Source organism: Candida orthopsilosis (genome assembly GCF_000315875.1).
Source record: "Candida orthopsilosis Co 90-125, chromosome 4 draft sequence".
Taxonomy (NCBI): Eukaryota; Fungi; Ascomycota; class Pichiomycetes; order Serinales; family Debaryomycetaceae; genus Lodderomyces; species Lodderomyces orthopsilosis.
Window position 1 is genome coordinate 1,289,914 of NC_018297.1, and position 13,631 is coordinate 1,303,544.

General features: G+C 36.9%; 6 protein-coding genes across 6 annotated transcripts; 3 read left to right on the forward strand and 3 right to left on the reverse strand. All coding sequences in view use genetic code 12, as the record gives it.

Moving 5' to 3' along the window:
* Window positions 1–1,037: 1,037 nt before the first annotated feature.
* Window positions 1,038–3,347, reverse strand: CORT_0D06320 (hypothetical protein; the record flags this gene model as incomplete). Its single annotated transcript, XM_003869552.1, has 1 exon — window positions 1,038–3,347. The coding sequence occupies one exon, from the start codon at window positions 3,345–3,347 to the stop codon at window positions 1,038–1,040; it is 2,310 nt and encodes a 769-aa protein (XP_003869601.1).
* An 842-nt stretch (window positions 3,348–4,189) lies between these two features.
* Window positions 4,190–4,729, forward strand: CORT_0D06330 (hypothetical protein; the record flags this gene model as incomplete). Its single annotated transcript, XM_003869553.1, has 1 exon — window positions 4,190–4,729. One exon carries the CDS (start codon window positions 4,190–4,192, stop codon window positions 4,727–4,729), a length of 540 nt encoding a protein of 179 aa, XP_003869602.1.
* A 213-nt stretch (window positions 4,730–4,942) lies between these two features.
* CORT_0D06340 (hypothetical protein) lies at window positions 4,943–5,233 on the reverse strand (the record flags this gene model as incomplete). Its single annotated transcript, XM_003869554.1, has 1 exon — window positions 4,943–5,233. One exon carries the CDS (start codon window positions 5,231–5,233, stop codon window positions 4,943–4,945), a length of 291 nt encoding a protein of 96 aa, XP_003869603.1.
* A 306-nt stretch (window positions 5,234–5,539) lies between these two features.
* On the reverse strand, window positions 5,540–9,424 carry CORT_0D06350 (Csc25 guanyl-nucleotide exchange factor; the record flags this gene model as incomplete). The annotated part of the gene is made up of 1 exon (XM_003869555.1): window positions 5,540–9,424. One exon carries the CDS (start codon window positions 9,422–9,424, stop codon window positions 5,540–5,542), a length of 3,885 nt encoding a protein of 1,294 aa, XP_003869604.1.
* A 470-nt stretch (window positions 9,425–9,894) lies between these two features.
* On the forward strand, window positions 9,895–10,848 carry CORT_0D06360 (Pep8 protein; the record flags this gene model as incomplete). Its single annotated transcript, XM_003869556.1, has 1 exon — window positions 9,895–10,848. One exon carries the CDS (start codon window positions 9,895–9,897, stop codon window positions 10,846–10,848), a length of 954 nt encoding a protein of 317 aa, XP_003869605.1.
* A 1,482-nt stretch (window positions 10,849–12,330) lies between these two features.
* On the forward strand, window positions 12,331–13,614 carry CORT_0D06370 (hypothetical protein; the record flags this gene model as incomplete). Its single annotated transcript, XM_003869557.1, has 1 exon — window positions 12,331–13,614. The coding sequence occupies one exon, from the start codon at window positions 12,331–12,333 to the stop codon at window positions 13,612–13,614; it is 1,284 nt and encodes a 427-aa protein (XP_003869606.1).
* Between the last annotated feature and the right edge of the window lie 17 nt (window positions 13,615–13,631).

Consider the following 13,631-nt stretch of genomic DNA (forward strand, 5'->3'; position numbering starts at 1 on the left):
AGCATCTTTTTTTGGCAGCTAACTCATAGATTACGCTACAATAGTGTGAAATCCTTAGAGCACAAATTTAGGTGCAAAATACGGAGCATACTAAAAAAGAAGTAACAACGTTTGAAACCACTAAATAAGTGGAAAACCAACACAGGGTCCTACTGATAGAGACAACGAGAGCCAATGGTACCTCTAAAAATCCCAAAAAAGATATTCTGGGTGTCTAGAGACGGCAAAGCTAAATTTTGTCTCGGAGATATAAGTCTAAATCAAGTGACCAAATCTGACGTGACGATAGTAAGGTCGGTATGGCTCCCCTAGACATGTAGGAGCTAGTGGGAAATATCAAAAACGAGATGTAGGCAAAGATAAATTTACACCAGTTTAATATGTAGTTGATATTGCTGCTAAAGTCGTTGATCAGTACCGTTATCAACCTTTGGTAACTAACATTTTTGGTATTATCGCAAAAAGTACATAATCTCAATGTTTGATGTTGTGGCGTTTGTGTTTGTGTTCAAGCGCAAGCTCCATTGGTATGGGAGAGTTCGGTTCATCTGGGACGAACTCTTTCCACTCTCCAGCTGACACTGTATAAAGTATCCATGTACTTCATGAAGAATGATGTTTCAGCCACATGTTACATCGTTTTCCTAAATTTTTGCGTTATTTTGTGCACCAAAATACTACAGCAGAATAGATTATGCATATATATAGGATGGAAACTCTTATTTCTCGATGTGTAGTAAAATAAAAGCTTGCTCCAGGGTTAGATAAGTTCTTTAATCTTTCATCTTCTCTGCTATGTGTGGGTCATGATTGCAGTCGTAACTATAAGTAGATAGCAACGTACAACATAATGGTCTGTTATACTTTGCTTTTAACTAAAGTCAATTTGCACTAATTATTGCTATTTTACGAAATAAATGATCATTATTCATCAAAGCTCCTCCTTATACATTTCAGTGTCTCTAAAATCATACAACAAAAAGTACATCACTTGTAAGAACCTATAAACCGTATAAACTAAAATGAATCAGTACTAGCTAAAGAAAGAATCTCAAAATCCGAATCAATATCGCCATCATCATCATCATCATCATCATCATCACTACCACCTCGTACCCATATTGATCTTCATCGTTATTTCTAGATCCACTATTAGCATCAATAAAATCGGACAAGTCGATACTTTCACGTGCTAAAACTGGCAAAACCATTGAATGGAAAGAAGCAGACTGGGTTTCTGAATTCAGTCTTGTACTCACATTATCATCCACCGGTTCAGACATCTCTTTATCCGAGGAAACTGAATTGGCATTCACTTCATTATTCAAAAACGTCAAACAAGATTGTTGTTGGCCCCCGGAAAAGCTGCATGTAGCTTTATTGTCACCAGAGTGGAATTCCATACGAAGTGGGAATTGAGTGATTGGATTTTTCAAAATAATGTTGGCTTTAGTTAAGCAACCTGGCTTAATACCATGAGGCCTGTGGATAACCAGCTCCAGAACCTTCACATCTTGTTCGTAAACTTCAATCTTCAAATCATTACAGTTAAAAGTAGTATTTGAATTGTTTTGCAATTCAAGATTCAAAATCAGTCCAGATTGAATTTTGTAAGTAACAACGATATCGTCAGTTTTTTGGGACAATGGGTACTCATTCATCCCGACTTCATTCTCATCAATGCAATTGACATCTTTTTTAATTGTACCAGAGTCCACGAATGAATCCTCGAGACCTCCTTTCTTAGCCTCTTTAGTCTTGATCTTCATTTGAAACTCGTTTTCTTCAACTCTTAAACTTGTCATGACCACGTTAGGGGTGAAAATCAGCAACTTTGTACTATGATTGAGTACAAAATCTTTAGGCACGACATCCAACTTGTAAAATTTCACTTGACCAGGTTTCACAATAGCAGACTTGATTGTAGTTGAATACTTTGATTGATTGGTATCAATAAGTTCAATTTCAAAATCACCACCGTCAATAGCAACATCAGACTTATTGACCAATTGAAGGGACAGCTTTGTCAGTGATGACCCCAAACTTAAATTGATTACTGCATCACCTTTTGCTACTTCCTCGTCATCACTTTCAATTTGTTGCTCATTCACCGATTCAGTAAAAGCCTTTCTCAATAAGTACTCCTCAATGCATTCTTCCAAATATTGGTGCTTTTCCTTTTCATTGGAAAATGATAAGCCATTTGCGTCCAAAATGCTTAAAAGTAGTAAATACTTGTCACTTCTGCCAATAATACCATCAACATCCTTGATAAAACGTTCAAATCCTTTTGACTCAAGAAGGTTCTCTAACCTAGTTCTATTTTCAACAGAGCAACTGGATAATGGTATATCATAAACAATGTCATCAGGTCCCGTGTTATGGAATGGATTTGACATATCAGGGTATTCCATACCATGATGAACATTGAATTTATTGCTGAAGTCTCTGGTGAAAGTATCAGGTGCAATTATTTTTGCCATTGGATGCAAATAAGAATGAGTTCCATAAGTCAACTTTTCAGCTTGCTGTTTACTCTCGCAATCAGCACAAAGGTCATAATTTTGACAAACTAAGCAACAATATCTAACACCTTCAAGGGGAATGAAGTCGTCCGGGCAACAATTGTCACATGCGATATTTGTGTGGACAACAACATGTTCATCAGTAGAACCATTTTTGCCCGGTGACTTATTGTTTCCAGGCGAAGCAAAAGAAGATGAAGTAGGAGCAGCAGTAGCACTAGAAGCATCAGAGGCAACATTAGCAGTAGCAGTAACCGTCTCATTCTTTTGTGTAGTTGCATTTGTCTTAGTACCAGTGGTTCCATGTCTGTTTTCAATAAAGAAATCTTTGAAATGTTCCAAAGTTGCTTCAAGCAACGCGTCTCCCAACTTTGCAAAATCAATTGATGAGATGGGAGTGGAACCAACATCTGCTGTGGTGGTGGTAGTAGTTGAAGAAGAAGAAGAAGAAGAAGAACAAGAACAAGAAGGTGGTGGTGGTCCTTGAGGCAATGACAAAACCCGAACATTCAATTTGACATGGTTCTTCACTTTTAAACTTCTACCAAGAGATTTAAAATCCTCTTCATTATCCAAAGAAATAAAACATTTATGTTTCTTTGACTTTCTGGTAAAATTCAAACAATCGGATTGTTTTGGTAACAAGCCAGGTAATTCTGTGTTCAAATATTCCGCCAAAGCATTTTTGGACTTGATGGACAAAAAATCCTCCTTCTTTACATGAACAGTCTTTTCAACAAGCACATCATCATTATTATCTGTACCTTCTTTTCCGTCAAAAACATTAATTTTGATGGTTACAATTTGGTTAGACCTAGGCATATTTGGTGTAGGATAAAATAAGTAGGACCCAGGTGTATTAGCAAACAAAAGCAATCAGTCACCAAAAATCAAAAAAACCAAAAAAAAGGGATATACTTAAAATGAAATGCAAAGTTAAGGGGGAGTTGTGGAGTGTCAATTATTCGTAATATATAGGATATACAACAGTAATTGGAATATACTTAGGCGTAAATGCTATAGTGAGGTTGTAAAGAAAAAGGGTTGTGTTAATGGGTGTATGTGTATGTATATGTGGTTTGTGAAAATGTGTGATGTAAATGTAAAAGTAAAGAACGGAAAGGGGGGGGATATGAAGGCAAATAGTAAAATAGTAATAGTAACTATATATATGTATGTATGGATGTTGTTTATGTGTGTGGAGTAAATGCTTTATTCTTTTTTAGTTACTTAGTACACTACCTTTTTACTTTAACTCAGGATTAAACGATTAGTTAACTATACATGTTGTAGTATAGTTAGACAGTAAAGATAGTATATTAGTGTAGTTATTAAGCTAAAGAACGTATATAGATGTATATGAGCTTAAGGGAAATGTATCTATATACATATATATATATATTAGCTCCATTTGTGTTGTGTCGCATCTACGACATATCAAATGATAAGAGAGACAGACGGACAGACATACAGAAGAAGATAAACTACTTTTGTGTATGAAAAGCAAAAGTATTTGTATGTCGTATATGTCGTGTGTCATATTTTATTATAATGCGACACATATTTAATATTATTTTTTCAGTTTGCTCTATCTATCAATCAATCAATCAATTTATTACTACCCTTTTTCCGGATACCACACCAGTGATTACGACTAGCAAGCAATGTCCACTTCAGAATACCCCACTGCAGTCGTCTTTGATCTAGATTACACTTTATGGCCATGTTGGTGTGATACCCATATCTCACCACCACTAAAATCACTTTCACAATCAGAAATCATTGATTCATCCAAAATGAAACTATCTTTCTATCCTCAAGTAGAATCTATAATACTTGAACTAGTTGCTAACAATGTCACAATAATAGGAGCTAGTCGCACAGCTACTCCATCAATAGCCAAAAAAATTCTAACTTTACTTTGCATTGATGGTAAATCAGCAATTCATTACTTTGATGCTCTTGAATGGGGTCAAGGGTCTAAAACCAAACATATCAGATTAGCAGCTAAACAACTTGGATTAACCGAGGAGCTAGAACAGGGGGGGTTTATTCTATTTGATGATGAAATGAGAAATAAAGATGTTGCTAGTATTAATTGTCATTTTGCTCATGTTCCTAATGAATCATTGGGATTGACCAGAAATGTGTTTGAAAAAGGGTTACAATCTTGGAGGGAGGGAGGCAAAACAAAAAGAAAGTAAATAGAAAGTGGGGGAGGGGGAAGAAGACCACACAACATGAATGGTATACATATTTAGACATATATTAGATATTATTTATAGAATTAATTAACGTGCTGAAACAACATATTAAAGTATGTACTCTGGTAAGTTTATGCGACTTTAGTTTAAATGGTTCATAACTCCCCATCCCTGCAAAAATAGGCATATAATTTGACAATATATAACTATTAATCAGCGTACAACTCGAAAACTATCAATCGTCCTATTTTCATTGTTTGGATCTCGATGTATACGCTCGATAATGACCGTTTCATTAGATAAAGTATCTTCTTCTTCCTCTTCCTCTTCCTCATCTTCGTCTTCTTCAGTTACTCGGCCGTGTAAATATTGATGTATTGTAGTTTTTATGTGGGGAAATGTATTAACAATCAATACTCCTGCACCAACAACTAATGCACATGTAATCAATGTAGGTTTCAAGTTTCGTAGTTGAAACTTCTTTTGCTTAAATCTAAGAGCCATTGGTATAGTGGAGTAGTACTAGTCTATTGTTAAAATACAACTGAGGGTGAAGGACTGGATGGTTTATCTTTACTCTACTCTACTCTACTTTTTTATATAATTTTAAATTCCTTTTTTTTATTATTATTTGTGGCGGGTTTTTACAAAACAGAGCATGTGACTTATTAACCGCGGTACGGAAAACTTTAACCCAACAACAGATACTACGAAACGTCCACTCTAACTAAATAGATTACTATAAGCTTAAAAGATTGTCTTTATGGAAACATTAGTATGCAATATTAAAGAATATTATAACCCTATTTCCTAGTTTTTCTTCTCCAAAGCCAAAGACAATTGATATTGTTCTTCAATAGAAGGACATTTTTCAAACCACGTATCAAGATACTTTTGAATCTCAACAACTTCTAAAAAATTATAACCAGCATTCTTGAATCGATCAATACCAGAAACAATATCACAAGTTTTGGCTCGCTTAGCAAAATTAACCATTCTCGTTCTATTAAGTAAATAATCTGGATTACCATGGAAAACAAATGTCAAATCAGATAAAAACACTCCAAAAAATGGAACACATGGCTCAGATCCAATGAATTTTAAAACATCACGATACTCATTGAAATTTCGACTCGAATTCATCAATTTATTCATGTTTTTCAATAATGTTAATGAATCAGCACTAGCAAAATTCCACGTCTTTTTCAATCTATGAACTGGTGATGAATAAAGTGCTGAAATAATTGCCGTCATTGATGAAAAATTGTTATATTGACGACATTTTTCAGCAACTTGAATAAAATAACGAATTACTTGAACTCGTTTCTTTGGGTCGGATTTCCTTAAAATCATATATGCAACGAAATTTGTCAATTGATTCGAATATTTGATAAATTTGGTAATACTCTCAATACTTTCATTTAAACCAGATTTCTTACCCCATACTTTAGCTAAACATGAAAATTTGGAAATGGCACAATACATTTTAAACTCTCTTAAAGTTAATTGTCTAGCAAGTTCAACATAATCAATATCAAGTAACTTTGTCTTTTTCACAAATGTTGAACCTCTAGTTAAAGGAGCTGGTGGTTTTGTGTTACGTATCACAGGTTGCCTCTCAACTGTATAGATCTTTCCCGCTAAAAGATTCTTTAATTCATTTGACAACAACCGTCCAATGGAAAACGATTGAACTGCTTCCGATTCAGCAAAACTTAACCATCTTTTGATTGCAGACTCATTGAAGTATGAAGGGGACCAATTTTTTTCAATCAACAACTTCATTATATTCATTACACGAAGTCTAATTGGATTTTGCTTCCGTACAATCCAGTTATTATACTCTTCAAACCCCAATCCTTCAGGTGGCTCAATACCAAAACGTTCAATCAATAGTCTAATCAACTCTCCCAATGGCATCATGGTGGCAAAAGTCAATAAAAATGCCGTATTGAATTGACTATCAAACATATCATGGTGGGTCAAATGTGCTATCAAAGCTTCCTTTGTACCTCCCTTGATATTTCCCTTCACATCCAATAACAAATCACCTTCATAGTCACCTTGTAAATACCATGGAACATCTTTCGCACTAACTTGGCCACCACTATAATAAGAGTGTTCCTCCAGTCTTTCTGAAGACAAAGTATTATTTCTTTCCATTAATAACAACTGCACGTCAAATTCATTGTGCATGACTCGTGTAGCATAATTCAAAATCGTTTCCCTTTCCTCAATCAATTTTTGAGTAATTTCAACAACACTAGTACATGCACTAATACTATCTTGTAAAAGGTCCGATAGAACATCTTCAGAATCGGCATTTTCTTGATTGTATACTTTCTCAGCTCGTCCAAGAAGAACAGTCGACAATAACATGGCTGTTTTCTCATTATCGTCTTTCAAAATGTCCTTATCATAAAATAAAAGGTCTTCGTTATCTAAATCTTTGTATAATGGACCAACTTTACCAATAGATAACGATTGAGTTGCCATAATTATGTGCAGAACCAATATATGAAACTCCTGTTTAAACTGGAAAAAATCCAACACAATTGGATAATCAAACATTAGATTGAGATCAGTGCTGTGACGGTGACCCTCTAGTGACAAGGCATTGAAGGATTTGTTTATTTTTGTGAGCTCCTTTCCCTCTCTAAATTCATCTGTTTTTACCAAACAAAATACCGTGAAGTCAAAAGATTCCATAAGGTCAACCATGGAACTTGAATGATGAAGAAATCTGTAAATTAGTCGCAAAATTTGGGAATTCCGCTCCTCTATGAAATTCTCGCCACCAATTGTCGGCACCTGTGTTTCAAGAATATTACATGCCTCTTCCCCAAGTTTGATCATTTCCGCCAGATAGCGGGAGACTGACTCCAACACTTGGTGATCAAGTAACACTTTAGTGTGGTGTTTGTTCTTGAGTTCATTTCCACTAGCATTCAAAAAATTATTCTTGGGAACAAAAAACGGATTGCACCAATTACCACCATTAAATTCTCCTAAAAGGAATCGTGGTAAAGTCTGGGGTAACACATCTGCCCGTTCTTCACCTTCCTCATCAGAAATATCAGAAGAATCGTAGTCTCTTGACAGCACTATTTTATCCTCGGTCAACTTTATGAATATGTCAATAAAACTATTCGTGCATTTTTTTAAAAGCAGCACATCAGCTTCTATTCGCTCAAATGTTGATTTCGCCTCATCACTCTCCACATGGGTTGTAGTATCTATGGCTTCTGAAGATTGTTGCTGTGTTTTATATAGATTATACTCTTCCTGTACAGGAGTGGCAGAATGGAGGCGTACCAAGTCCTGAGAAAACTCTCCATTCTCATAGTCATTTAGATGCAAAAGACAGTTCAAGTACAAATGGGACATGGTGTGGCAGATGGTTCTGAGCTTCCTCCTAACCGTACTTTCAAACTGACCGTTTGCGTAATCATCCAGATCAAGTCTTGAAGATGCGCATATTATGGCTACCAACTTGTTCAATCGCAAGTAGTGGGTGGTAAACATTGCTCTCTTTGGTTTTAGAAGTGCCTTCATCAACAACTCGAGCGAAGAGTCAATCTCCTGTCTCAAAATTGACCACTTAGTTACATCTGATCCATGCCTGTAGAACAACCCATCCATAGCAAAGAGTGGCTTGCTGAAATTATGGTACGACGCATTTGTACTCTGGGTGCTCAATGATGAGTTAGAGTCCCTCTTTATCGAGTCAAAAGAAGGAGTGATAGAATCCTCCCTTGGTGCTATCGAATGGCCCGACTTTTGAGCGCCAGCTAAGTTTACAGCCAAGACATTCTCGATATTCTCAGCGTCGGGGAACTCTAAATTTGGAGGAAAACTTAATGGATCAAAAGACAACAATGGTAACGATTCACAGTAGATGTTCAATTGTTGACAATAGAAAACAAAATCTCCCGACGTAGTAGAGCGAGGTAACCAAGTCACGGCTGTGTTATTCCTGGTCCTGTACTCTTCTGACAAGTATTCTGCTTCTTCCAGACTCGTAAGCGTTAATTCTTCCGTGTTAGTCAAGGAAGACAGGTGAAGCTTTTGCAAAGAGCTCATGTCACTGTGAGACGTTTGAGTCTCTTGACTCATGCTTTGGCTAAATGACGGGCGCTTTGGTAAGCTGTCTATATCCGAACTTTTGAGTCCTTGCTGTTGTTGTTGTTGTTGAGTCGTATTCTTCGAATCGGACGGGATACTCGTCTCTGAGCTAGCAAAGCTGACAACTGAATTTTTACGAGTAGCACTCGATGGGGAATTCTTTTCCGAATCCAAAAGATTCTTTTGCAAGAGGCTTGTAAATGAAGGGATCAAGACATTTGCGGCTGTGTTGGCTGCCGTTATTGAATCCAATTCTTTATTGTCCTTCATCTTTTTGAGTACGGGTTGAACATAGTTCACTGACCTAACATAGGTATTAGGAAACCATCCTCTACGTAGCTCATCGTCATTATCAAAAATTACGCCATCCCACCAACCAGTGGCGGACTTGGCTAAAACATAAACAGTATCACCCAAGGTCAATGACAAATGCGACTCCTGTGACCCAGGAAAATCGTGTAATGCAATAACTGTATCTATGGGTTGTAGTTGATCTCCTCTGCCCGTGTGTGTATCCCCGGGGGATATGGCATCCGGAGCTATTTCATCAAATGATGGATTATTAGACATTCGTGAAGGGTACCCTTTGAAGAAAGTGGTGTTTCGTGATAAATACTAAAAACTAAAACTCAACTTTCAATTATTTGCATAGGACCGAAAAATGGGGTGCACAAGAGCAAATATATAATACGGAATTAGTTGAAAAGACCTTATTGTAGATGTATGGCTAGTGAATATATGGTTGGTAAATTTGTGCTTTGTAATTGGAATAGATTAATCGAATGGGATGTAATAATCAATTGGGGCAGGGGCCTGATGGGCTATTGGTTTATAAAAATGGAAAAATTTAAAGAAAAAAAACGTAACAATAACAACAACAAACAAACATTCAAATGCCGCACAATCAATTTTCAACAATCATATTTAAAACTTTAACATAACAAGGAAAAGTTGTTGCTTAAACCATATAGCACTAATCAGCATAGAAGAGAGGAATTTTATCTGAGTATCGAACTGAGCTATATCAGTTGTTTACGAATATGTCCATTTTTTTCAAAACACCATTGGAAATAGAAATCAGGTTGGAGAATGAAGAAAGTCGGAAACATGCGGAGATCAAGAACCCGCATGGCCGAATTGACAAGCTACCTATTTACATGGACGGTGAATCTGTAAAGGGAGTTGTCACCTTGTTTACAAAAGAAGGTAAGAGGGTGGAACACCAAGGGGTAAAGGTACAACTTTTGGGGGCAATAGAGACCAACAACGACGGGTTATCATCTTCAAACTTTCTATCACTAGCAACCGAATTGGCTGCGCCGGGCCAACTAGTACATTCCGAGTCATACCCCTTTGAGTTTAGAAACGTTGAAAAACAATACGAGAGTTACCGGGGTAAAAATGCTCGATTGAGATATTATGTGAAGGTTACAGTTTTGAGAAAGTCAAATGCTGAAATCAATAGGGAAAAAGAGCTCTGGGTTTATCAGTATACGAATAATTCCTCTCGTGAGGAGGTGATTAAACAAGACACCGTTCGCAGCTCGATGCAAGCAGCACCAAAACAAAAGGACACCACTAATGGCGTTAAGATGGATGTGGGAATAGAGGATTGCTTACATATTGAATTTGAATACTCGAAATCTCGTTTCTCTTTGAAGGATGTAATTATTGGGAGAATCTATTTTTTGCTCGTACGGTTAAAAATAAAACATATGGAATTATCATTGATAAGAAGAGAGACTGTTGGTTCTAGTCCAAAACAAATAACCGATAGTGAAACGGTAGTTCGGTTTGAGATTATGGATGGTGCGCCAGTTAAAGGAGAAACAATTCCAATCCGACTCTTTTTGAGTGGGTTTGATCTCACACCAACTTATAAAGATGTGAACAAGAAGTTTTCGGTTAGAACGTATCTTTCCTTAGTCTTGATAGATGAGGATGCAAGGAGATATTTCAAACAGAGCGAAATATATCTCTACCGTGATGCTTAGAACCAACATGCATAAATAGAAGCTCCAGACACGGTGTTTGTGTTTTGATATGCTTATCCAGCAAAGCTGACTGTAGCGTTTTTCTCTTACAATCATCTTGAACCCACAATAACTCTAGTGATACGTGTTGAATACAGTGTACCTGCAAAATTGCCAAACATACATCGCGACTCTGGTAATTGTCGCAAATAATTAAGAGACATTGTAATTTACGCTAAAAATCATTTTCAGTTTATACAACTAGCAAACCCCAAGTTAAAAACTCTGACAGTTAATTGCATTAATTTATGGTCGTTGGAGCTGCTTACTCATTGAATTAATACAATTGATACATGAATGATTGCAATTGTCGTATCTCTCTGTTTCTGTGAATTTTTGTATTGTTTTGAGCCAAACATGTGATATCGAAGCATCGCACTCAAACTTAAACAAATTGTTTATACATCTACTGAGAAAGGACCTGTATTTCCTCTTTTGTTATTGACCGACTATACTTTCTGCATCGTAAGCTTTGCTTCCACTGTACAAAGTAAGGTTGATTGTGTAATCCTACAAGAAAAAAATATGGGTTCCTGGTTGGTACCTGTTTTTCGTAGCTAACGTCTACTTTCCCACACATAGATTATGATACGATAGTGTAAGTTTCTTTTCTTCCTTATGGTTTTTATTAGCACCATTGCGATATTTTGGGAACTTCCAGTCCCGTCTAAGGCTATTCAGAGCACCGATTTAAGTGCAAAATAGCGCAACAACGACTGGAACCATTAAATAAGTGGAAAACCATCACAGGGTCACACTAATAGAGGCAACAAGAGCCACACGTACCTCTAAAAGGTTTCAAGAATTAGTTTTGAGTGCCATGAGACGGCCAAGCTATGTCAAAATTTTGTAACGGAGATAACCCCAATTAGGTAACTCCGAGAATTATAGTGTATAGTGTGTGGCTTTGATTTCTTCCCAACTAGACCGATCGTGTCTCCCGCTATTGAATACACCAGCAAAATAGAAAGCCAACAAGAAAACCATATAAAACCACACTCCGACAGTCTATAATAATATTTTTGGGCGCCTGGGGATGGTGAGAGCAGGTGAAATATTTTTGAGGCCGCCTCTTGGATCTGTATGTTCAGAGCTCGTGTGTGGATTTGGTACTCTCATGATAGCCTCTAAGTAAGCTCCATAGACGCGCAAGGCTCTTACAGAAAGTGTTAAAAATGTCAAACATATCACATACTGTGATGATCCAACTATTGTTTTCACTACTTTTCCCGATAAGTATGTGTGAGATCTGTCGAAATATGGATAGCTGTACATTCACAACACAAAAAAGAAACCGTTTTTAGTTATTTATTTGGCAAAGTATTAAAAAAAAAAAAGTTTACAATGAATATCGATTTCCGGGTCTCTAAAGATAATAGGATTACGCAGTCAATGCTCTAACATAAGCAGGGGGGGGGTGTTTCTATTTGTCTTGTTTTTATAATGCGCAATGAAAACGACACCCTACTGACCAATTCACGATGCCAGAACTCGTATTCTGTGATTCCCAGTTGGGGGATAATAAACAATGATGCAGGTAAAACAATTGTGGACGAGGGTACCGTGGAGAATAAAAATAGTAATCAAGCAGTATCTGTGTTGACTGCTGGTATACGAGCAATTGCATACCAAATACAAAGTTTATATCTCAGATCACCTGTCAAATTATTTCGTCCATCCAGATTTGATTACATGGCTTATGTACGAGCTCTTGCCGATAGGCACAACAATATCAACGACAAGCCTTACAAGTTTCGAACTCACTCTTCTATTGGAATGCTTTTTAGTGTACTAAGAAAAGAGGGATGGAAATTCATACCAGATCAAGTGATGCCCCCTCTAATTGCAAACTCAGCTACGGGAATTATCTTATATGCAACATATTTGAATACATTGGACCGTTTGACATCAAAACGGGGAACGAATCGGAACACTGAGTTCAATTGGTACTCTCCATTTGATACATGGCGTGCAGGATTTGTTGCTGGAGCCATTCAATCTCTTGCTGCTGCCCCGGTTGATGCGATTTACACCAGACTGTCTGTATCAGAAATGATTGAGGGATCGCATCAAAATCTATGGAAGTTTGGAATCAATAAATTGAAAGAGATTGGGTTAGTGGGGGTTTTTGCAGGATACAGCTTTTCTCTAATCAAGGAGAGTTTCGGCTTTGCATTCTACTTTTCAACTTTCGAAACTATCAAAACTCAGGGGTACAGTATAACCTATAAAATCTTCAAATTCTTTCGCGACCAGGAGGAAACGATCAAAAGCAAGCTACAATCGATTTTCAACTGGGATGAACTCAAGGTTGACGAGAAAATGCAGAGATTGGAGAGATACAGACTGGAGAGGATATTAAAGACGTCATTCATCTTGATTGCAGGAGCTTCGGCTGCCTTTGCATTACTCGCGGTGCAATATCCATTGACTAAAGTTCAAAAGATACACTTGTCAAGGTTGGAAGCTTTGGATATTTACAATGCGTCAACTAGAAGAGACAAACCGTTTATCAAATTATACTACAATTCATATATTGACACGTTTAATCAAGTACTAAGAATGAAGCAGAGAGCAAAGGTTACTTGGTTTAAAGCTGCATATAGCGGATTCATCAGAAATGCTGTCACGACAATTCCCGCAACTTCGGTAGCCTTGCTAGTTTTTGAAATCACAAGAACAAGACTAACTAGTAGCATAGATGAGTCTGAAATGCTAGCACCTTAAAATGCATCATCGTACAA